The 24,523-nt window shown below is 39.1% G+C and overlaps 1 protein-coding gene across 1 annotated transcript in view; it reads left to right on the top strand.

Annotated features, from left to right (window-relative positions):
* pde11a (phosphodiesterase 11a) overlaps positions 1-24,523 on the top strand; it is a 166,415-nt gene that overhangs the window by 48,446 nt on the left and 93,446 nt on the right. The window contains exons 3-7 of the mRNA XM_052029745.1: positions 14,200-14,289; positions 18,414-18,554; positions 19,088-19,152; positions 22,756-22,888; positions 24,093-24,168. Coding sequence (XP_051885705.1) covers positions 14,200-14,289; positions 18,414-18,554; positions 19,088-19,152; positions 22,756-22,888; positions 24,093-24,168 — 505 coding nt within the window. The remainder of the gene's footprint in view (positions 1-14,199; positions 14,290-18,413; positions 18,555-19,087; positions 19,153-22,755; positions 22,889-24,092; positions 24,169-24,523) is intronic.

The raw sequence follows: 24,523 nt of genomic DNA, 5'->3' as shown, positions 1-24,523 counted from the left end.
TTGCTGAGTTATCTCAATATTATTAAAGCCACACAGACTTGATGTAATCTCTGACATTCCCTCTGCCACCCTCCAAAGGGATAACGCAGCCTGGAAACCACTACCCCAAAGCACTTGATTCCTCCATCCTGGACATACTATGGCTGCAGTGTGTATGCTATCTGCATTACACGATGCACTCACTACTGCTTTTTCAACAGCATTCCAAAACTTGTGTCTAAAAGTACATTGTCATCTCTAAGTTCCTCTCCAAAGTACTTCATTTGCTGAAAATTGGAATTAAAACTGAAAATGCTATACGTATTCTATAAGACGGGCAGCAAATGTCTGCGTTTCAGGTCATGAAAATAAAAAGAAAACTGCAGATGCTGGAAATTTGAAATAAAAACAGAAACTGCTGGAAACACTCTACAGGTCAGGCGAGCTACCTGAATTCTACAATTCAGGTAACTCACTTTCTCTGTCTTTATCGGACTGTTGACTTGTGTAGTAGATCATGCATCTGTGATACTGGCTCAGTTTTTTCTCTCCATTAGCATCACATGACCCACTGCGCATTTCCTACAGCTCTATATTTTGCAGCTTTTTTGGTCCTTTGTGTTCTCTCTCTCTCTCTAACTGTCTTCATTTCACAGCTTTAATGTTCCTTTGTTCATTTTTGTTCTCTCTGTCTTTCCTCATCAATTTATCAATCAGATGATATCATCTACAAGTTATCTCCATGGCAATGCTGGTCTCCTCCATCAGAGATATTCCCTTTGACCTATCCATCCCTCCCCCACCCTCTCTGAAACTTAAAACTAACATGTTTATTCTCTTTCCCAGTTCTGAAGAAGGGTCTTTGACCTGAAATGTTTACTCTGTTTATCTTTCCATAGATTCCACCCAACCTGCTGAATGTTTCCAGCATTTTCTGTTTTTATTTTAATGTTTCAGGTTGTTGACTTTTCATCAGAACTGGACAGGTTTAAAATTAAACACGTTTTAAGATGTAAAGAAGATGGGAGGAAAGTATAAAAAGGGAAGATGTATAATACAGTAGAACTTTGGAGAGATTCAATGAGAAAAGAGGTGTTAGTGAAATTTTCTTGTTTAATCTCTCCTGGCTTCTGTGTTATCCCACCGCACCCCCCCCCCCCTTCTTTCCTCCACCTCATCTGCATCTTTAAACCCATTTGTTCCCTATCATTCTGGTTCTGATGAAAGGTCAACAACTTGAAACATTAACTAAGACAATGTGTAGTGTGTTTACTACTTTTATAGCATTATGCAAACACAAAGTGTACTGATTGAACTTTGAGTCAGAATATGACTCTACTCTCCATGCTCATTTGTTGTGCAAGTTAGTTTGACATCAGTAGCATCTATTAATTGGAACAGGGTAGCAGTGCATTTAAATCATATAGGGTTGAATTGTCCTGGAGCCAACCCACTGCTCAGACTCGCTGCTCAAGGTCCCAGCCCACCTACACTTTTTCTGAATGCAGTGTGCTGAACAAGCTTGACCTCTGCATCTAAAAGGCATCCAGCGAGGTAGGGTACACTCTGAGCAGTGAGTAGGTCTCAGGCCTGAGAGCCTGCCAAGGACATCCATGACAGCCTTTGAATTTGCTAACTCTCAAAGGCTTCTTAAAGCCATTTAAATGCCTCTGATGATCAGCAACATGTTCTCCCTGTGACTGCATTGGTTTCCTACAGATGCCTGGGTTTCCTCCCACATCCCAGAGATGTGCAGGTTGGTAGATTAATTGGCCCCTATATATTATCCCAAATGTGTTTGTGAGCGGTAGAATCTGGACATAGTTGATGGGAATGTGGGGAAAATAAAATGGGACTAATGTAGGATTAGTATAGATGGGAGCTTGATGGTCAACAAGGACACAATGGGACAAAGGGCCTTTTGCTGGGCTGTAGGAATCTCTGACTCTGTGACTCTATCTCATTATTCATATGTTTTAATTCATTGGCTAAGGGACAATGCCAAATTAGGGAGTATTTTGATCTGTCGACCTTAGCAGACTAGTAAGTAGCTTTAGTTGGTATAAATAAATCTCACGTTGGTTGTTGCCACAAATAAACAGGGAAGGTTTCAACCCCTCAGTCAGACTGAGTTTGAGTAATTAAAAGTAAAAAGAGCTGTATTTACTCTATTTTACTCTAATTTTTTACAATATTGATTTACATAATATTTGTTCAATTATATTTTCAGAAAACCTTTAATAATTCTGGCATTGAAAATATAGCTCCATATCCTCAAAGAGGCAATTTTGAAATTGTTTCCAGTGGAAAATCTTTTGAGGAATAGATATTATACATTTTTAAAAGAATGAAGTACCACGTTGAAGAGTCAGGGAACATTGGCAGACATTGTTTACTTGTTTCATGCTTAAACCTAATTCATTAATGGAAGTGGATTGATTTTAAACAACATTAATATTGAATTAGCTCTCGTCCACCCACAGACTTTAACCAGCAAATTAAGATTAAGCAACAGCAAATATTGTCACTTGGTGATAAAAAGATTGAAAAAGTTCAAATAATCAAGCTGAAGACAGTGGTGTAATGAAGACATGAGAAAAACACAAAAGAGATTACAAGTTTCAGGGTTGAGTGAGAATATGACAATACATGATGGCGATGATATAAAAAGCAAAGAGAAGCAATTAATATAGCAAAATATAAACTATGGGAAAGACAGGAAATAGATTTTTGAAATCATTGGTAAAAATATCAGGAGAGGTGGGTTTAGTGCAAAAAGTGATGTTCTGTGAATTTCTTATCCATTTGGTCTCTGATATATTTCATTTTGTTCATGATATAAGCTATGATTTCATACAATATCTTTTCTCCGCAACCATGAAAAAAAAACTAATGGCTCTAAGAATTTAGGGCTAGGTTTGTTTCCTCATCTATGTGTCTGTGACCAAGTAACAATGACTAAATTTGATGCATAGATACTTAGTTGTTGAGTTTGCCAGTGTATGGAATTGCAGTGAAACAGTAGTGGAGATCATTTGTGTGGCATCATCACAATCATGGTAAAGTGGAACAAAGGTTAGCACTACTGCCTCATGGCTCTAGAAACCTGCATTCATTCCTGACCTCCAGACTGAATAGTTGAATTTATACTTTTTTCCCTATGACTGTGTTGGCTTCTTCCAGGTGCTCTGGTTTCCTCCCAAATCCCAAAGATGTGCTGGTTGTTAGACTAACTATAAATTACCCTGGTGTAGGTGGCAAGTAGAAGAATTGGAGAGGGGGATGTTAATGGGTACATGTAAGAGAATAGATTGCAGGAAAATAAGTGGGGAAATGGGATTGCTCTGAGGGTCAGCATATACTCAATAGGCCAAGTGGTCTCTGTCTATGTTGTTGTGAAATATGAAAACAGCAAGATAAGTTCTGTACAGCCAGAATAAGAACTTTGATGATAGAAAAAGCAAAGACTTGAGACTCACCATTTTCTGCTACTCTGAAGTAAGGCATGACTGACTTTTAAGCATATGTAAAATTTTCCTGAGTTGGTATACATAAATAAAGTCATGAATTGGAAATTCCAATGCAATAATTTTTTTGTTGACGAGAATTTGCATTGTTAGCAAAGTTGTACGCTGTTGTACACTGCATTGCTGTACACTGTCCATATTTCTGGTTCATAGGCACTTATTTCTGGTCACAGAGGATAAACTAACAGTGGCAACATTTGGATCAAAGTCAGCCATTCCAACAATGATGACAGCATTCCCTTATTGTGCACATCTTTGGGGAACTCAAGGATGAAGATCAGTCCCCATTGTTCCTTAAATGAGCAATGAATTTCAACCACCACTTCTTAAATAATAAGGAACATTTTGCGCCACAGTAAATCTTCTGTAGTATTTGGTAAGATTTACATATTTGCATATAAATAGGAACAGCATGTTAATTGGCCTGTTACATTTTGTACTGCTCCGTGTTCTGTTCCAGAAGAAATTAGCCTCAGCCACTAATGTGATTACATTGAGGACATCAATAACCTAGCTACATCTGCAGAATTGTAGATTGTGTTACCTGGAAGTTTCACTCCGTACTTAGCAAAACTAAAGTTCTCGATGGCAAACAAGTGATAACAAATCGTAAACCAGACCTGCCTATTTAAAAGTCATTTGGTATCTTTGGTACTCCAAAGATCAGCCCACATCACAAAAATGAGTGAAAAACAATCACATGCTGTTCGATTTAGATTAATATGCACTGATGTGTTAATTGGACACTTTCTTGACTACATGAAATTGTTTAATTTGATGTAATCCTGATAATGTAATATAATCGCTCAATTATTTTTATTTCACACAATCCTAGTCAATTTGTATCTCCAAACAGTAGGGGACTAGAGAGATGCATCCTAATCTCATGTTCATTTTTATTTTGCCTGGTTATATCTCAGGATATTTTACTAGGTTAAAGTTGCTATATGAATGCTAGTTGTTATTGTTGACATAACAGAGAGATGTTAGAAATGAGAAAATTCCTTCTAATTGTATAATTATTTTATTGATATCTGGTAGGATAACTAGTTGTTAGGACTCCAGAATACTTTCCATATAACCTGCAGGACATAGGTGTTGTACATGACTTTGGAATTCCACATATGCATAAAACGTTTTCTACTGGATTCAAATCGATGTGTTTTGTTGGCATTGCAGACAATACTTCATCTAACCAAGTGCTGGAGCCTTAGCTCAATTAAAAAAAAGCACAACCCACCTGAAATCAGTTAAATCAGTCCAAATGGTTGCAGAATTTCATGTGTAGATTATGATAAATGCAAATAGAGTTTCTGTGATCTTTTGTGCTGTTTTCTTGTTTGAAAAACAGAATTAACATTTCAAGTTGAAGTCTCTTTGTCAGAACATTCATATATGAATGTACGTAAATATACCTGCCACAAAGGAACATCATTATGGGTGACGTTATCATCCTCTTCGACAGCCACCAGAAAATCATCAACAGCGGCAACCAAAAAATGGCCTCTTCCAAATTAGTTGTTGCCCCTCCACAAGACAACCATGACATCAGATCCATTGCAACATGCTACTTCGGTAAGGTGCATTCAATAGAGCAGTCCAGGTGCAACGAAAGGATGGCCCATTGTTGCAGTCATGCTGTCGTCATTGTTGGAATGGCTGACTTTGATCCAAATGTTGCCACCTCTATGACCAGAAAGAAATGCCCATCAATTAGAAACTTCTGAAATCACTTAATCACAAAAATTATTTTCAATCTGTGCAAAATTTTCCCCACTGGAGGCGTAGGTAGTTGGTAGCTTGTGATCTGATTCCATTGTGTGGGTAAAGACCATACCCAAAAAATGAATGGAGGCATTATATGAAAGAATAGTTTTCGCAAGTCATTATGGACCAGAGCAATTCACTACTAAGTTTTGATCTACATTATTTATAAGCCCTCCTTTGCTTTTCACTCCAGAGCCAGAGCACCTCTGTGTAATAACTAGTGAAGGCAATTCCATACAGTGGCCAAACTCAATGGAAATTTCTCGTAAACTTTAACGTAGAATCATAGAGCCGTTCTGAACGGAAACAGGCCCTTCGGCCCAACTTGTCCATGCCAACCGAGATGCCTATCTATGCTAATCCATTTTCCTGCATTTGGCCCATGTTCCTCTTTTCCTTTCCTATCCAAATGCTGTTTAAGCACTATGCCTAAACCTGCCTCTACCACCTCATCTGGAAGCTTGTTCCATATACCCACCACCTTCCGTGTGAAAACCTTGGCCCTCAGATCTCCTTTAAATATTTCTCCTCTCACCTTAAACTTGTGTCCTCCAGTTTAGACTCCCCTACCTGCCAAAAAAGGCTGTGACTAAGTGCCCTATCTATGCCCCTCATATCTTTATAAATCTTTATAAGGTCGCTCTTCAACCTACTGCCTTCCAGTGAGAACAATCCCCACCTATCCAATCTTTCCTTGTAACTAAAGCTTTCCATTCCAGGCAACATCCTGATGAATCTCTTCTGCACTCTTTTTAGTGCTACTAAATCCTTCCTGTAGTGTTGTGACCAGAACCGCACACAGCACTCCAAATGTGACCTAACTAATGTTTTATACAGCTGCAACATGATGCCCCAACTCTTATAATCAATACCCCTGCCTATAAAGGCAAGCAAGCTGAATACATTCTTCAGTACCCTATCCACCTGTGTTGCCATTTTCAGGGAGCTATGAACTTGCATCCCAAGGTCCCTCTGTACATCATTGCTTCTAAGATCCCTGTTGTTTACCGTAAATGTCCAGCCAGTATTACATGACCCAAAATGCATTACTTCACACTTGAATGGAATAAATTCCAGCTGCCCCCACTCCACCTAACTTTCCAGCTGATCTATGTCCCTCTGTGTCCTTAGGCAACCATTCTCGCTGTCTACAACTTCACTGATCTTCGTGTCATCAGCAAGCTTACTTGTCAGAAGACAGACCTTCTCATCCAAGTGATTTATCTATATGACGAACAACAAAGGTCAAGGCACCAATCCCTGCAGTACACCACCGGTTACAGACTTCCAGTCAGAAAAACAATCCTCAACCACTACCCTCTGCCTCCTGTCACTGTCAATTTTGGATCAGGTTTGACAAAACACCTTGGATCCCATGTGCCCTAACTTTCTAGACCGACCTACCATATGGGATCTTGTTAAAAACCTTGCAGAAGTCCATGTATACCGTGTCTACTGCCTTGTCTTCATCAATTTTCTGAGTAACCTCCTCAAAGAACTCAGTCAGATTTGTGAGGTAGGATTTCCCCTGCACAGAACCATGCTGACTCCCCCTAATCAGTCCCTGCCTTTCCAAGTGATCACAAATTCTATCCCTAAGAATTCTATCCCTAAGAGTTCTTTCCAATAGTTTCCCTACTACTGACATAAGGCTTACTGGCCTGTAGTTTCTAGGCTTATCCCTACTGCCCTTCTGGAATATGGGAACAACATTAGCCACCCTCTAGTCTTCTGGTACCTCACCTGTGGCTAAAGGTGATGCAAAAATCTCTGTCAGAGCTCCAGCAATCTCCTCCCTTGCTTTCCATAACACTCAGAGATAGGTTTCATCAGGCCCTGGGAATTTGTTCACCTTAATGTGCATTAGTATCTCTGACACTTCTCTTTCCTGATGTACACATTTCAGACTATTAGTTGGTTCAGCCACATGCAATACAGCTACTACCTTTTCCCATACAGGTCTCAGCCCCTCCATGTTAATTCTGAATGCCAGTAAGAACCTTTGGGCTGTATAAATGCACACTTGTTTTGTTTCAGCAATATATTGTGCTTCTTTTACCTGCTGAGTACTTCCTCCAGTACTTCAAATGTTTCTCTGAAGTCTCTGTGATATTGAGGATAACATCTTATCTGCATAGATACCTCAAGATCCCTACATCATTTTATCTGTTATAGACGGATATCCTTAGGTCTGACAAGCCAATACTGGTAGTTCGTAGTAAACATACAACCCCTTGTGCATATTAATTGACCAGTAGCTTTGGCCTTGAAAGCACATTCAGCTGTGTGTTGGCATGGGACAGATCCACTTTGCTAAAGAATCAAGCACATTGATTAAATCTTGTGAGGCAGGCGTTATGTTGTGTTCACACAATCAAGGGGTTTATCTGCCTTGAGGACGTCAGCAATGTGATTTATCAACACCCCATTTTATTCTAACTTTCGTCTTTCACCACAGCAGTCATGGCCGACAATAAATGGGTTTGGCTCCTGGACACTGCTTGTGACTGACCAGGTCACCCTTTACTGCAGTAACTGACTGCAGTATCTTTGTGGCTAGAGATCTTTTAAGGTAATGCTACACTAGCCATAATCAGCTGAAACTGCAGCTTCCTATTCCTTCCTGGACTGAGCAAATAGGGCTTAGATCTCTGTTCCTCTTCTGTCTGGTACCTGTGTCAGCTGCTTGATACAATTTTTAAAATGTTATAAAGTCACATTTTGTATTGCATTCCAGGTCGATAAACGCAATTTCAGTCGCTACAGGGGTTACACTTCTCATTTCATTGGTTTCAGAAGGGAAGGCAGTTTCAGTGGACGCACATACTCAATAGGGTTACATTTTAGATGGGAAAACAGAAACCTTCTCCATCTGCATCCCTTCATTGAAACCAGCTAACCACATATAGATGCAAAATGTCATGTGTAAACAAACAGGTCCTTCAGGCACACAGTGGCTGCTCCAAATGTAGCCTCTTGTTTGTTTAGCTATCTTAAGCACAATTCCTAAGGCTTTTTCTTAATCAGCCTGGCTATATTACCATGGCCTCTCCTGACTGAATTCAGACTTATGGAGCCTATTTATGACAGTATTGTGGATATTATATCCTTGTGGATAGTCATAAAAAGCAGGGCTGTGGATGCCAGAGAAGATGAGGCACAGTCAAACTTCAGCAAACCTTTCCTGTCTCACACAAACTGCCCCATTCTGCCCTGTTAATCAATGTTCCTACAAGTGTGAAACATCAAGTATTTTAATGTTAGTTATACAGCTTGAAGATGTTGACTTCATCATATAGCCTCAGGACTTAATGTTACGCCCCAAAACCATTGCACCACTTTGTGACTAGAACGTTTCAAACCACTTTCAACTCAAATTTGCTGATTTTATTTTCCTGTTTAGTGCACTGGCTGTTCATAGTCAGGAGTTCTGCATGAAGAGATCAGACTCATCCTGGGTTTTGTAACTAATTTTTTTTTCAAATCTGACTCTCCAGTTCAAATTCCAGTTTCTAAAGTAGAAAGTAAATTTCTAAATTCCATCTGTCTAAAGTAGACATTTTGAGTTACTGAACCTGCAAAAATATGAAAAAAATACATGAGGCTGAATTTGTCTCAACTAACCATCTATGCCATCCAAGTCTATAAGGAACAAACAGTGGGTATTTTGAAGTATTCCTGTTGATCCAAACTGATTCAATTTGAATCAGACACAAAATACACATCTATTGAAAAGTAAATTTCCATTCACCCCGTGTTTCTTATGAGACCATGAGCATCCTGCAGAGATACATTTTCAGCATCAATGAGGCAAAGAGTTCCTATCCTTGCACAGAAAGAGAGAAAGATGTTGACTGTGATCAGTCTGACAAAATACAAGGCAGAGGGAGATCTGGAGAAAACTCAATTTGACTGGCGATACTTAATTTTAAAGAAATCTAAACATGTGGAGAATTATTACACATTTCAAAACTGTGAACAGTCTTTAAAGAGCTGCAACCCTTCCATTTGTGACTCTAGTCCCACTGTAAAAACTTTTCTATTTCCTGAGCTTATAGAAAGATTTCAAGGTGCCGGTTTAAATGACCAGAAATCGTAATTTTTTACAACAATTTCCTGCCGGGGAAACCTCCTCCCAGTATTAACCTTGACAATCCCATAAAAAATTAATGGGCTGGACTGTGCTGAGTTTTGTTGCCTGTTCTGATTGGAACCAGTCGCGGTCAAAACTATAGTTCTGGACTTGCGCGCGCACGCACGCACGCACGCGTGCACACACACACGCACGCACGCACGCATGCACACACACACACACACACACACACACACACACACACAGAAATGCAGAAGTCTGGGATTTACTGAGTGATTTGGAATGCTACCCAAGACCTCAATTACTGCCCAAACCATGGGGTTGGAGAGTGAGATTGGCCTTATGCCCAAATCAATAAGTGTGGGCCCAAGTAACATTGGAGGCAATTTAAGATCAGAGGACCTACAGCTTTATGTATCTTAGTGATTTCACTTCTCATTCTTCTAAACTTTAGAGAATAAAATTGCAATCTATTCAATCTTTGACATTGGGATATTCTCCTCGTCCCAGAAATCAGTAAATCAGTTCTGTGCACATTTGTTGCATCATCCGTCCTTGCGTAAGGAGACCAAAACTGCTTGCAGTACACTGAATGTGGTCTGACAAAAGTGGTAGGTGTTTGTATGAAGACTTCCTTAGAGGTATTACCATTTGCTTCTGTAATTCATGGCCGTACATGCACATTGACTTTCTGTGATTTGTGAACAAGGTCTCTTAGGCCTTGCTAAATACTTACATTTTACAACTCCTCATCCTTAAAAATATTTCTCCTTTCCTATTTTTCTGGCAAAGTGGATGACTTCATATTTCTCTGATTTGTTCTACTTTCTTGCCCGCTCACTTAATTTGCCTGCATCCGTTCATTCATTTGCAGCTTTGTTGCATCCTCCTGATTGATTCCTTTACCACCTCCCTAGGAATCATATGCAAAATTGAATACTTACATGCAATCCCATCATTTAATCCACAGATAGAGATCACAAGCAGCTGAGCAAAAGCACTGATTGTCAGAGTACCCCACTAGTTAAAGCCTGCAATTTGAAATTAACCTATTTATTCCCTACCTTCTGTCCATTTACTAATTGTCAGTTTATACTAATCTATTATGGCAATCTCACAAAACCTAATTTTATGCCATAATCTCTTATAGGGAAGACATTTAAAAAATAAAATTAGATTATATCCTGTGATTCTCCCACATTTACTCTGCCTCAGTACCAATAATACCTTCACACCAAATACTCAACATAACTTGAATCTCACATGTTAAATTAATTTTCTTTGGAAAACAAATGGCTTTGGAAAGGATGCAGAAGAGGTTTACCAGGATGCTGCCTGGATTAGAGGGTATGAGCTAAAATGAGAGGTTGGACAAATTTAGGTTGTTTTCTCTGGATTGTTGGAGGCTGTTGGGAGACCCAATAGAAGTTTATAAAGTTATGAGAGGCATAGATAGGTTAGACAGTTAGAATCTTTCTCCCAGGGTAGAAATGTTAAGTACTAGGGGACATGTATTTAAGTTCAGAGGAGGAAAATTTAAAGGAGATGTGCAGGGCAAGTTTTTGTTTTATGTGGAGTGTGGTAGGTGCTTGGAATGGGCTGCCAGTGGTAGTGATGGAAGCCGATACGATAGTGGCATTTAAGGGACTATTAGAAATTCACATGAATATGCAGGCAATGGAGAGATATGGATCATGTACCGGCAGAAGAGATTTAGTTCAATTCGGCATCATGTTCAGCACAGACAACATGGGCCGAAAGGTCTGTTCCTGTATGTTATACTTCTAATACAGGTGAGATAGTACAGACCTCTTTGAAAGTGAACTGTGCATTCATGTTCATACAAGTGTTGCTGTGGGACCATAGATGCTGCACACAGACACTAAATTTGGAGTGTAATTCCAGGATTAAACTAAAATTAATTTAAAAATCAGAACTATTTTAATTTTCCTATCCAGGGACTTTCACTGCATTCTGTTCCTCTGTTTGGGTCAAGTCCTGGCTAGGATTCAGCATGTTTTTAACACAACCTGCAGCATGGAGATGAAGCAAAACATTGAAGTTGGAGAGTAAATGTATTATTAAAGAGCTCCTGGAAAGGAAAGGAATCATCCAGACAACTAGGGAGTTGGCCCAGAACTATGTGTTCACCAGTTGTCTTTCCTGCAAAAATTAAAGTAAGGAGGACAGAGGCTAAAGAAAATGAATGTCATGAATTTATGATTAACTATAGAAAGAATTGTTTGTTATATGAAAATGAGTTGTTTTCAGAAGAAAGCAACTGATTATCATTAATGTTGATGTTTTGTTTTTCATTCATTCACCTTCACTGGTTAAAAAAAATGCTAACAAATGGAACAGCTGGCTCTCTGTTCACATAATATCAATAATGCATCAAATCATTACTCGACATGTGGTCGGACTAGCAGCGCTTTTGATGTGCCACCATTGTACCCATGAGAGAAAACAGCTGTCAACAGACATTAAAAAAAAATTGTATCCATATCACTATTAGCAATCAGAAGCAGTCATGAGCACATCCATTTCCATTTTACCAAACCTGCCAACTGAAATACTAACTTTAATTCTCATTTCTTGATGGTAAGCACCAAGCACAATCACACAGAAACATAAAACACAGTCTAGTCACAATGAGATGTTTAGCAAAATCTCTTTTGGTCACTACTCTCAGATCTTGAATTGCTATCTAATCAACATCCTTTGGGATCAATAGAAACCTGGACCTCTAAAATAAAATCAGAAAATGGTGGAAATACTTAGCAGGTCACTTGGATCTACTTGCTGCTGCACCCACACTGATACCTCTGGTATCCCTGCAGTGACGCATCCTCGACCTTCTATTCTCCTTTACTTGCTGCTCCCAGCAACATCCAAAATCATAGCATCAGATTCATATGTACTTCCAGCTTCACTTGACCACCTAATCTCATGACTTTTCCTCCATGTCTAAACCATCTATCCGGCCCACAGGACTGGATGAGAAGTTTCCTTCAGCTAAATATTGAGAAGTTCAGTTACTGTCTTCGATCCCTGTCACAAACATTATTCCCTAGCCATTGACTCTATCTGTTGCTCTAGAATCAACCTAAAACTGAATCCCAACTCTTTATAACTTTGGTGAAACATTTGACCACAGGAAGATTTTCAGAAACCTGCCCTCTTCTTCACTAAACTTGCTTTTTCCACCTTTGTTACAAATTCTCACTCCACCTGTGCTTCAGTGCTGAACCATATACCCAGGCTGTGTTTACCTATCCACTTGACCACTCAACACATTGCTTCCTACCTCTCTTGTCTACCCTCTGTGAATCACTGATACCCCCTGTACCTACTGACCTTCATTAGCTCCTGGCTAAACAATTCTTCAATTTGAACTTAGTCAACTTCGTTTTCAAATCACTCCTTGGCAACGTTTTATGATTGATTTACAAGATGTGGGTGTTGCTGATGAGACCATCATATATTGCATTTTCTTGAATATCTCTCTCTCTCTCTCCACCAGCCTGAAAACCATTGAATATCACTGCTCCAAATCTGATTTTGTGATAATACCCAAATTTAACACCAGTACCATTCATGTCCTCAAATACCTTGACCAAAGGCTCTGGAATTCACTCTAAATCTCTTCACCTTTTTACTTCTTTCTTTCTTTAAGACACTCTTTACATTATGCCTTTGACAAAATATTTGGACATCTGCTCTAATGTCTCCTTATGGATCAGCATCAAATCTGGTTTATAAGAACTCCTGCAATGCTCCATAAGATGTTTCTCTCTATTCTTTTTGGCTGAAGATGGATTTGGAATAAAGTATGAAGCAGCTCTTAAAGGGCAGCTGTAGTTAGGGTGCATCTGTTCATTTTTTAGGCATTTCTCCTAGACATAGTCGTGACATGGGTTGATAGGTCAATTGGGCACTGTAAGTTGTCCTTTATATTTGGTTGAGTGGTAGAATCTTGAGATATCTAATGGAAATGTGGGGAGAATGAAGTAGGATTTATGTAAATGGATGCTTAATGGTCATTGTGGTCTCTTGCTATGACTCTATAATTGCTAGATATTGTTTCTGCCAAAAACAAGCCAGTGGCAGTGTTTGGCAATGTGAAGCACCCAGAAGAGCAACAATGGGCTTACGTATGATGAGATGGCCATCTGAACTAATGCACTTTCCTACTACATATTTCCTGGGAGAAAATAACAAATGCTCCTGGGACTGAGCTGGTGTGCTCTAGAATGATCAAGGGTGCATTGTTTGAAACCAGGGGCATTTTTAGACTGTACAGGCCTTGAGAAGAGTTAAAGCAGAGTATTTCCTATCACCCTTACCTAACACCTTACACGGTATAGTGGATTTGTGGAATAAGCAAGAATATGGATTTACCCAGTACTGTTGGTATTGCTCACTGTGTGACATGACTAGGGTGACTAAATAAACAATGGTACGATGGAGCCAGAGCCACACACATGCGTATTTTCCTCATTTGAAATGTGGTTTGTTGTATCTAGGTTCTCTGTCATATGAAGTGTTGAACAAACTTGTCAAGGCTCAGAAGCTCCAACGAACAGTGCTGTTTATTTCCACAGCTCTACCAGACTGGGTCTGGAACTTCTAGAAACAATTTTGCAACTCAGAAGACAGTAAACAATCTGACACTCTACTGAAAAAGATAGTAACTTTAAGTAACAATTATCCTTTTACAACCAATACCACAGATACTTCATGCCTTTGATAAACATACCTATTAAAATACCTAAATACTAAAATATTAAAATACCTATTATTACCTATTAAAAATGGATTTATTTTTATCAGGCGCTGGGGATGTACCTCCCATTCTGTGGCATTGCGATCTCAAATGCACAACTGTTTGCTGCTTCCAGAAAGGAGTATGACAGAAGCCGGGTAAGTGGACAATCGCACAGGGGTTGCATGTACTTCATCCCGGTCACTCTTCCCATACAGACTTCAAACCTGTGAAGTGGTGCTGACAAATTCAAAATCAACAGCAACTGTGTTTAATAGGAGTACAAAAAGAAAATGCTGGAAAAACTCAGCAGATCAAGCAGCATCCATGGAAAAAGAGACAGTTAATGTTTCAGGTCAGTCTCTGATTCAGGGTCCCGGACCTGAAACATTAACTGTCTCTCTTTCCACAGATGCTGCCTGACCTCCTGAGTTTTTCCAGTGCTTTTTAATTTCAGCTTTCCAGCATGTGCACCTTTTTTCTATAACTGGTTAAAATTGAGACAGATTAGAAAACTAATCTTTGCTTTCATTATTTCATATTAAGGAAGATCTTGAATTCCCACTTTTTCTCCAGCCCCCTTATGGAGAACATAAGAAGCAGAAACTGCTGGGGCAGCAGACTGGCACACACTTGCAACAACCTGGGTTCCCTGCCCACCCAACCCTCCCCATCCCCTGGCAATTTCCCCTTCAACCATAGGAGGTGCAACACTTGTCCCAATTCCTCCTTCACCACCACCATCCAAGGACCTAAACAGCTCTTCCAGGTCAGGCAAAGATTCACAAGCACCTTCTCCGACCTTGTCAACTGAACTCGGCGCTCTGCATGTGGCCTCCTCCACACAGGTGAGACCAAACATAGACCTGCATTCTGTCCGCAAACACCATCCTGAGGTTCCTTCAAGGATACATTGAGCAAATGCCAACAAGCAAGTATGACAATCAAACTTAAAACTAGCAATCCATCAGTTGCCAGAAAAGCAGATATCCGGGCCAATTCTTGGTCAGTAGTAATCACTAAAGTTCAATTGTATTTAGCACATGCTTTTACTGAAACCTTGGTCACATAATATGAACAACTGCTGACTTTCTGGACTTTCCCCTGAGACTATTAGGCATGAGACCTAATATATCATAGTCATAGTCATAGAATTATACAGCATGGAAATAGGCCCTTCAGCCCAACTCATCCAAGTTTCCTTGCATTAACATGTTCTAATATTTTCCACTTGGTGTAAAGCTCTTCTACAATGTACCATCAAAATCACATGACAGATAATCATGTTTGTGGAGTGACTCTTTGTTCATTACCAGCTTTAACCAATAAGGCAGTTGTTACATCTAGAGCAACACACCCAAAATGCTGGAGGAACTCAGCGGGTCAGGCAGCATCTATGGAGAGAAATAAACAGTTGACATTTCAGGTTGAGACCCTTCATCAGGACTGGAAAGGAAGAGGGCAGAAGCACAAGCTGGAAGGGGGAGGAGCACAAGCTGGCAGGTGATAGGTGAGTCCAGGTGAGAGGGGGAAGGTAGCTGGGTGGGGGGCGGGATGAAAGGGAATGGTGTGAGAAGCTGAGAGGTGATAGCTGGAAGAGGCAAAGAGCAAGAGAAGAAGGAATCCGGTAGTGGAGGACAGTAGACCATGGAATAAAGGGAAGGAGGTGGGGATTAGGAGGGAGGTAATGGGCAGGTCATGAGGGTGGGGGAGGGGGCAGAGGACCATGGGAATGAGGCAAAACAAAAGGGGGGAGAAGGGGGGAAGAGGGTAAACAGAGGGGAAGGATTACCAGAAGCAGGAGAAATCCATTTTGATGCCATCAGGTTGGAGACATCTATGTTGCTCCCTTTTTAACCTGGCTTCCAGCTTGAACAAAATTATTTTATTCTCTCCACATTCCCATCATCTCCCCCCAGATTCTACCACTCAACATATGCTAGGGGCAATTTACAGTGACCAATTAACCTATCAACCTATATGTCTTTGGGATGGGGGAGGAAACCGGAGCACCCAGAGGAAATGAGTTCCTCAGAATTCTCTAGCATTCTCTCACCTTCTAGTTTCACTGTGTGATATGTATTGTCCTCATTATTGCAATGCATTATATAAAATCCTATATTTTTCTCTATTCACAAAATTTCATGGAATTGCAGATATGGAAAAGTAGGTGAGCAAGCCTATTAGAAAGTGCTGAAGGATTTTATTTGCATGACCTTCACTGCAGATTTGGATGCGCACTGAAATTTACCCCCTTATGATGAACAAATGTGCATAAAGAGTAATGGCCCAGAATTTCCTGAGTGAGTTCTGACACCCATGCTTCCCAGTCCCACAAATTTACCTGCCCCAGATTCAGAAGGCCAATCTCATAGACCCAGATATTCCTGAAGCCAAGCAGCAAGGCCCTGAGCCTCTCACAATGGAAGCAAGTACCTCTAGTGAGGAAACCCAGTCATGGACTTCTCTATATCTTTGTTAGCCGGCAAAACCCCACCACAGCATTGCCTCTGTCAAAGTTTTTCCAATGTTTTTATTTCAATTTTAATAGATTTTAAAATGTAATTGTTTTTTTAAAATATGAAACACTTACAGAAAGTAATTAGAAGCATGCATGGCCCAGTGATGCAACTGGTAGAGCCGCTGACTCACAGCTGCAGAGACCTGGGTCTCTGGATCTTGGGTGCTGTCAGTGTGGAGTTTGCAATTTCTTCCTGTGGCTGTGGGTTTCCTTCAGGTGCTCTGGTTTCCTCCCATATCCCAAATGCATGTGGTTTGGTAGGTTAATTGCCAACTGTAAATTGCCCCTAGTATGTAGGTGAGTGGTGGAATCTGGCAGGAGTTGATGGAATATGGGGAAAATAAAATATTGGGATTAAAATAGGATTACTGTAAATGGGTGGTTGATGGTCGAGACAGACTCAGTGGGCTAAAGGGCCTGTTTCCCTGCTATATCTCTCCATGACTATGACTCTATGTCCATAGCATTAAATGAACACATAATTAAAAGAATGTAATTTAATTTTTCTCTGCTGCCCTACATGTAAATGAGCTCAGGTATCTTGTGCCAGTTCTGACCTGATGCTGAAACTGAGGGCAGAATGAGAATCTGCAGAACTCTGCTAGGAAATCACCAACAGGGCATGGCCAGTAAATTTGGGATTTCTGCACGTGCACGGCACTCCTGTAACATGCTGACATTTACACCGATTTAGACAAACCCAGCAAGATACAGGTCATTAAAAGTTTGAAATTTTTCTCAGATTGCTAATGGAGTTCTCTGTTCAATCATACCCATAAATTAGTTTCATGATGAAAGGATAAGGTGTATAAAAGAGCACCAACAAAAGAAATAGGGAATTTAGGATGGATCTTGGTGTATCCACATTCTTAACCCAACTTACACTGAGTCTTGATGACAGTCCACACACTTAAGTGAAATCAGTTACAGCTATAAACGACCCACTCTTAAAACAGAGCTTGTCATGCATGGTATTTATCACTAAGGTTTGTTCACTCAGGTATGAGTATTTTATTTGTTTCAATCTTATCTTAAAAACACTGACACATGTAATTTACACGCCATATATCTTCATTCTTTCCATATTAAACCTGAGACAATTTATCTTCAGCAAGTTCATTTATTTGATGGCATGAGCTGCCTGGCAGGAGGCAGGCGATAAATCAGATTGAGTCAAGAAATCACAAAAATTTTTCTATGGCTACATTATATGTTTGCTGGAGATTGATTAAGAAGTTTTTCAGTTTTCCTTATTGTATGCTTTGGAGGATTAAAGCTTTTTTTCTACAAAGGTGAGTAAACCTTTGTAAAAATAACAAAAATTATACCACTTAGATTTAATTTTTTGCACTCTGAATATCAGCAAACAACTGAGTGATGGCTCTTTTCAAGCATTTCAAACATTTAAGAGTAATTCATGTGGCAGCTTAAGCAGGGAGAAAACAAATGTGGGTGCAGTGACAAAGTAACGAGAGATGCTAATGTGGTCTGTGTGGCTCTTACATAAATATTCATTATAAACTACAAGGCAAATGAGAAGCTGTATGATGTTTTCACACCTCTGTTCTAGTTTAAAATGATAAAAAATCAAACAAGATGAAATTAAAAATTATGAATTAACAATCACAGCTGGTGTGTGTACATGTGAACCATGTATTTTTCCTGGCACTTTTGAGTTATGAGTATTTTTCACTTCTCATATATTCACTAGTCAGATATACTCACATTAAAATGTTATGCTACCCCTATTGTCCTAACCAGGCTCTGCTGGAGGTAGTCAATGACCTGTTTGAAGAACAAACAGATTTGGAAAAAATTGTCAGGAAAATAATGCACCGAGCACAGACATTGCTGCAGTGTGAACGATGTTCTGTGCTGCTCCTTGAAGACATTGAGTCACCGGTAAGTCAAGGAAAGCAAAATTCCTTAAAAGCACCTTAAAATGACAAAGCATTTTTTTAAAACCAAGATTTACTGAAGCCATGGGGTTCTAATCATCTACTGTTGTATCTTGTAAAAAAGGATATACCTTACCATTCTAAACTTTAGGAAGGTTCTCTAACAGCATATTTCAATATTACAGATGACATTAGATTATTTTTAAGTTGGAAGGTCATAGTCAGCATCTAAGCACTGTAAAAATAATCTCATAAGCAAGATTTGTTGGTCCAAAAATGCACCAATCAGTTAATCATGTGATTTTTTTTCCTCTACTGCAACATTTCAAGAAACCTTTCGCTCTCATTTCAACTCATCTCCTGTCTCAGTATTTTATTTAAAACTTTACTTCCAGTTTGAAGATACTGCTTAAATCCCTAACTATCAGTCCTGAAATGGCAATTGCAAACTTCTACAAAATTGATTTACCTGAATGGAATAAAAGCAGTTTCATGCTACACGTTATGACTCAGACTTTTCTCAATATTCTGTTACAGGTGGTAAAGTTTACAAAATCTTTTGAGCTCCTGTCTCCTAAATGCAGTGCGGATGCTGAAAGCAGGTAAGGTCGACATTATATTTGACAGGAATGAGCAGGGCCTAAGATATTAATTATGAATATATGGTAAGGATCCTTATCTGGCATCTGCATAAATTGAAATATTGTGGACTCTTTTATATATATATGTGTGTGTGTGTATATATACATATATACTATATGAGTGTGTGTGTATATATACCATATATAAAAATTAAACAGGAGTTTTGTTTTTGCATCTGGAACTATGGAGCAAAGATGAACATGAATATGCTCTAATTAGATTACAGTTACTAAGACAGTTATTGACATATAATATTGGTTTTAGTAGATTTCCAATCCTGTTGTTGTATTTTCAATATCAAACACAAATGTCCTGAATTTAGTGGGTGGGAATCAGACAGAAAGAAGTTTGAGGTGCCCCTCTCTTCCCTGTTTTCCAATATTATCAGCATGATAATGTGATCCAGAAGATTTTAACTCTCAGGCACCACAGCGATATTTTTACATTTACCCTTGAACACCCCCTCCTATTCCTGCCCCTCCAAAACCCGCCCCCACCACTTCCTTCCTAAAGAGAGGAAAACGTACCTTACTCTGCTGTAGAAGCAATGCAAAACCACACACCAGGAAAAGCATGGCTTCAGCTTGAAGAGCACTTTAATATTATGCTCATGCCTTATGTTCCCCCTATCGATCTCAGGTATTCCCAAGTAAGGAAAACACAATGAAGCACAGCTAGTGTTGTTCTGCAGGCAATTGCAGAAACAAGTTTATAGATAGCAAGGTCTCCCATGCAGTGGCGAGACAAAGGATTCCTTAGTTATCTTGATTGAGAGGTACGTTCTCCATTTCTTCAAAAAGTGCAATAGCAGGCAGCATCTTGATTTAATTGCCGAGAAGGGTAGCACTTTCAGAAATGAACCCTACAATACATGCTGATGCTTTGGAGAATGATGAACCCAGAACTCAATGACTCAGGTGAAAATGCTACCACACGACACTGACATGTCACATGTAGTCTGGAGTTTATCCATGTCTTATATCAAATGTAAGGAAGAATATTCTGAACAAAGGAAGAGAAACTAAAGTTCTTTCATTACATTCAGACCTGCCTAGCATTTTCACCATTGGTGATCTGCACAGTAACTTCCCTTGACAACTTTGTTGGAAATGTGCATGCAGAAAATTTGAAACACGGTCATGACTACTGAGTAACAACATGTGCACAAGAAATGTACACAATTGTTTCTTCGTTGCCAATCCATGCCTTTATACTAAGCTGTTAGCAGCAACTGAATAAGCATATTATTCTGCTTTAGGCTGTATGCCCTACAGAATTGGGAGAAAATGTTTACTTTATTCTATAGCTTATTGTGTTACTTTTGAAATTGTATTTAAAATTTTTTAGAAAATCAATAAATAATTAAGTTTATGAAACCTTAAACAAAACAATTTCCTATTTCATTTTATTTTTCCATGCATAATGCACAAGAGCCAGAATTTTCAGGAATTGACAGAGCTGGGCTTGAAGTGCCCGAGGAAATCTGGGTTGGCAGTCCAGGGGGTGCTCAGGTTTTGGAGGCCCTGTCACAGGAGCTGTGCTAAAGGAGAATGGCTAACTTCCGATAAAATCAGAGAGTGCGAGCTGCATGGAGGGAGGCCTCTGACTCCATTAATACAAGCACCCAGGTCTCTTGCATCTCATTTGAAATTCCAAAGAAATTTGCTGGAAACAATAGTAAAATGTAACTCTCCCCACCTGACAGTCTCTGCCTAGTCCATAAAAAAACAGCCAAGGTCACAGGATCATTGATTCAACTTTCAGCTGATAGACAAATATAAACTACCCGCCAGAGGACCACATTTTAACACATTCTGACAGGCTGAGTTGTCTGAAATGCTTTGGTGAAATACGGGGGGTGGGGGTAATTCTAACCGTTTGAGAATGGCATTGAAGTGGCAGCAATGGCTTCACTGTATGGCTAGGAGACTTACCCTGGAGGTTGTGGGGATGGTACAAAGCACCCATCAATGACTGGTGCAAGGCACCAACCTGTTTCAGGTGGGCATGCTCTTGAAATATGAAAATCTTGCACAGTGCTGGTTGGTGTTTTAAGGTTTCACATGTTAGGCTGTCTCTGTGCATATGCTAGCAAGTTCCAGTGATGAGGGAAGACTATAAAAATGTAAGATTTAAATTATTTTTATGGTTCTACTGGGCCTCACAAAAGAACAGGCATAGGATTATATTCCTTTAGACTTGTCTCTCCTGAAACCTATTTGTTGCTGATGACAACATCCCAGTCATGGGCCAAAGCTAATCAGCTGCCTTAGGACCTCAGAAGCTCATTAGTCACATTTAAATTGAGCCTGGGCTTTAAAACTGTGTCATCTTTTATGACTAAAGTTAGTCAATTTTGTTATTAATAGGCACAATAACGATGCAAAGCTATTGGACAGCAGGTATTGTTAGCACACAACATGTATCCCCACTAACATCTGAACTGCAGACAGAACAAAAGTAGTGCTTTTTTTGTGATGAAAGGTAGTCAGTTCAGTTTCAATCATATACCCTGAGTCTTTACAACTTCCATGACCTGGGTTAAAGCTGAAGTTAAATGTTAATGAGATTAGTTGATTTGTACAGTAGAGACTATAGCAGAAGGCTGTAAATAATTCCAATAAGGGAAGATGATGGTCTCATTCTGAATTGACCTTCACACTTATAATTACATTCATAAATCTGAACTTGTCAGCTAATCTTTAGGAATGTCCTTGTGCAGCATTTAAGCTGAAAGTTATCAGCATTGAGAGGAGTGGCCAGGTATGAGAACTACATGCAGGCTTGTTCAACCACTATGAAAGAATGACCATTAACCAAAATGTCAGACTAAAATACTTGACCTTGATGAGATTTTCTGTTTATTTTTTTTAAAGTTCTTAGAAATACATTTTGTAGAAACATGATTTTTCTTTAAGAAATTTATGCAGAAAATGCAGATGTAAGACTTAGGAAATTTCTAAAGGCGTGACTGACCATTTATATCCTTTCCCTTTGCACTATCTTTATCAAGAAATTAGATGTGGGATGCAGGGTTGGGGTGAAAAGTTCAGGTCCACTAATTATCCAGAGGTATCAGGACTCAACATAAATGACGACAGTGTTCCAATTGCAATTTTGATTCCTGCTACGAGTGGTGGTATTATTTCTGCCTGCTCTGCGTCACATATGTGAAGCTTGGAATTTCAGATGTGGATGAAAAAAAAGAAAGTCACATGCTTTTGCAGGCTGGATAGTTTATTGGCAAGTTTAGCCCCACAGTATCAGTTACCACCCCATTTAAAATTGTTCCTTAACTTGTTACTCTTCTATAATAGAAGAACAGCGAGCAGCTTAAGAAAAAGAAACTGGTATTTACATAATAGCGTCTTTGATGTTAGCACTCAAAGTGTAAAGTAGAAAATTAATTGATTAAGTATACTGTAATTCTGTTATGATTTAATTGGAAGAATGAAATGTCTGTTAGATCTAGCCAACTGAACTGTACATAAGTTTAAATTAAGTAATGTGCAAATGGCAAATATAATGTTTCAAGTAATTATGCCTTTTATGTTCTTTAAAAGTTTAAAAGACAGCATAGAAAAATCATCATATTCAGATTGGCTGATTAACAACAGCATTGCTGAGCTTGTAGCTTCAACAGGTCTCCCAGTGAATATAAGTGATGCATATCAAGATCCTCGGTTCGATGCCGAAGTGAGTAACCCCTCAAATAAGGTTTCAAGTAACATGGTTGTTCAGATTCTTGTACCTTAACAAAGTGACTTCTGTATAACCACCAAGCTATTCAGTGTTAGCAACTAGCCTTTCTAGGTCAGATAAAGCATAGCATTATACATGGTAAAGCTGCCTATTTTCCTAACAACATGCTGTAGCTTCAAGCTGGGAAGAGTATCTTCAACTGGACCAGTGCAGCATTTTCTTCCTTTTCCACACCAGCCATTCTTTGGTGTCTGAGTGAAACCGCTAGTAACTTTAGTTCTTAATTACAACGCCCCCACTATCAACTGAATTGAAATTCCCAAAATTAATTCAGCACAGAACCTGTAGAACTAGCAGAGGAGACTCATGTCAACTTGGGCTACAATCCTGCGTGTCTTTTGCACCCTGCATGACTTCAGGACATTCTAAAATGTTTACAACCAATGTAGTGTTTTTTTTTTAGGAGTAGTTATCATTGTAATGCAGTCAAACACAACAGCCAACTTATGCACTGCAGTGTCCCACAAACAGTAATGAAATAAGGACCAAGTAATGTATTTTGAGAAACAAGGACCAAATGCAGGAAGGGTCCTGACCTGAAACGTTAACCATCTGCTTTTCTCCACGGATGGTGCCTGGCCTGCTGAGTCCCTCCAGCATCATAGTGTTTTTAATCAATGTATTTTGAGATGTTGGTTGGATGTTAAATATTAGACAAGACACCAGGGAAATTTTCCAGCTCTTCTTAGAACAGAGAAGTCGAAAATACACCCACTGAGTCTGCAGATCTTGATGACACTGAATAACTTGGCAATCTTGTTTTTATAAAGTCACTTAAGTGATATTTACCTTTAAAAGCCTAAAAATAGCACTTGCAATAGATTGATTAAGTTTTAATGTCATATTTATCAGTGCTTTATAAAATTCAGCCTAAATTCTTAGTACATTCTCAAAGCAAAGATTGAAATTCAAATATTTAGTTGCTAGGGTTATTTTATACTTTCAGTGTAATTTGAAAACATGTAATTGGTATTTCAGCTCAATTTGTACATTGGTCATTTCTGATATAGTCACTTTTAATCACTTTAATGATGTTTTCAGGAGGTTTGTTGTCTGCTGTCAATACTTAATTAATATCATAGTTGGCTTCTGGCATCAAATGTATTATTTAAAGAAATTGCTTTGCTTTTGCATGTAGGCTGATCAGATTTCTGGCTTCCATACCCGTTCAGTCCTTTGTGTACCAATATGGAACAGTGGCCACCAAATAATTGGTATGTTTAGTGATTTCTTGAACTTCTATTTCAACATCAAAGTTGAAAAGTTTTAAAATTGAATATGGTGTGGACTAGCCAAGCAGAGAAAGAGGAAAATTTCTTGATGTGATGTGCCTTCATGCATTCCAGCATTGACATACTGATTCCTCTTTCCTTATGTGAGTGGTACTTAGCAGACATTAGACAGACTGTATCAATAGCAGGGTGCAATAACGAACAGATGTTCAATGTTCTGCCATGGAGGGGAAAGGAAAGAGTAAGGAAAAACTGGCATAGTTTTAATTCCTTCTCCTTCCTTTGAAAGCCTAGTTTTGTAACAGTTGACTGTGGAGTAATACTGAGGATTATCTTT

This window comes from Pristis pectinata, chromosome 1, assembly GCF_009764475.1.
Source record: "Pristis pectinata isolate sPriPec2 chromosome 1, sPriPec2.1.pri, whole genome shotgun sequence".
NCBI lineage: Eukaryota > Metazoa > Chordata > Chondrichthyes > Rhinopristiformes > Pristidae > Pristis > Pristis pectinata.
This window is presented reverse-complemented; position numbering and strand designations above follow the sequence as displayed.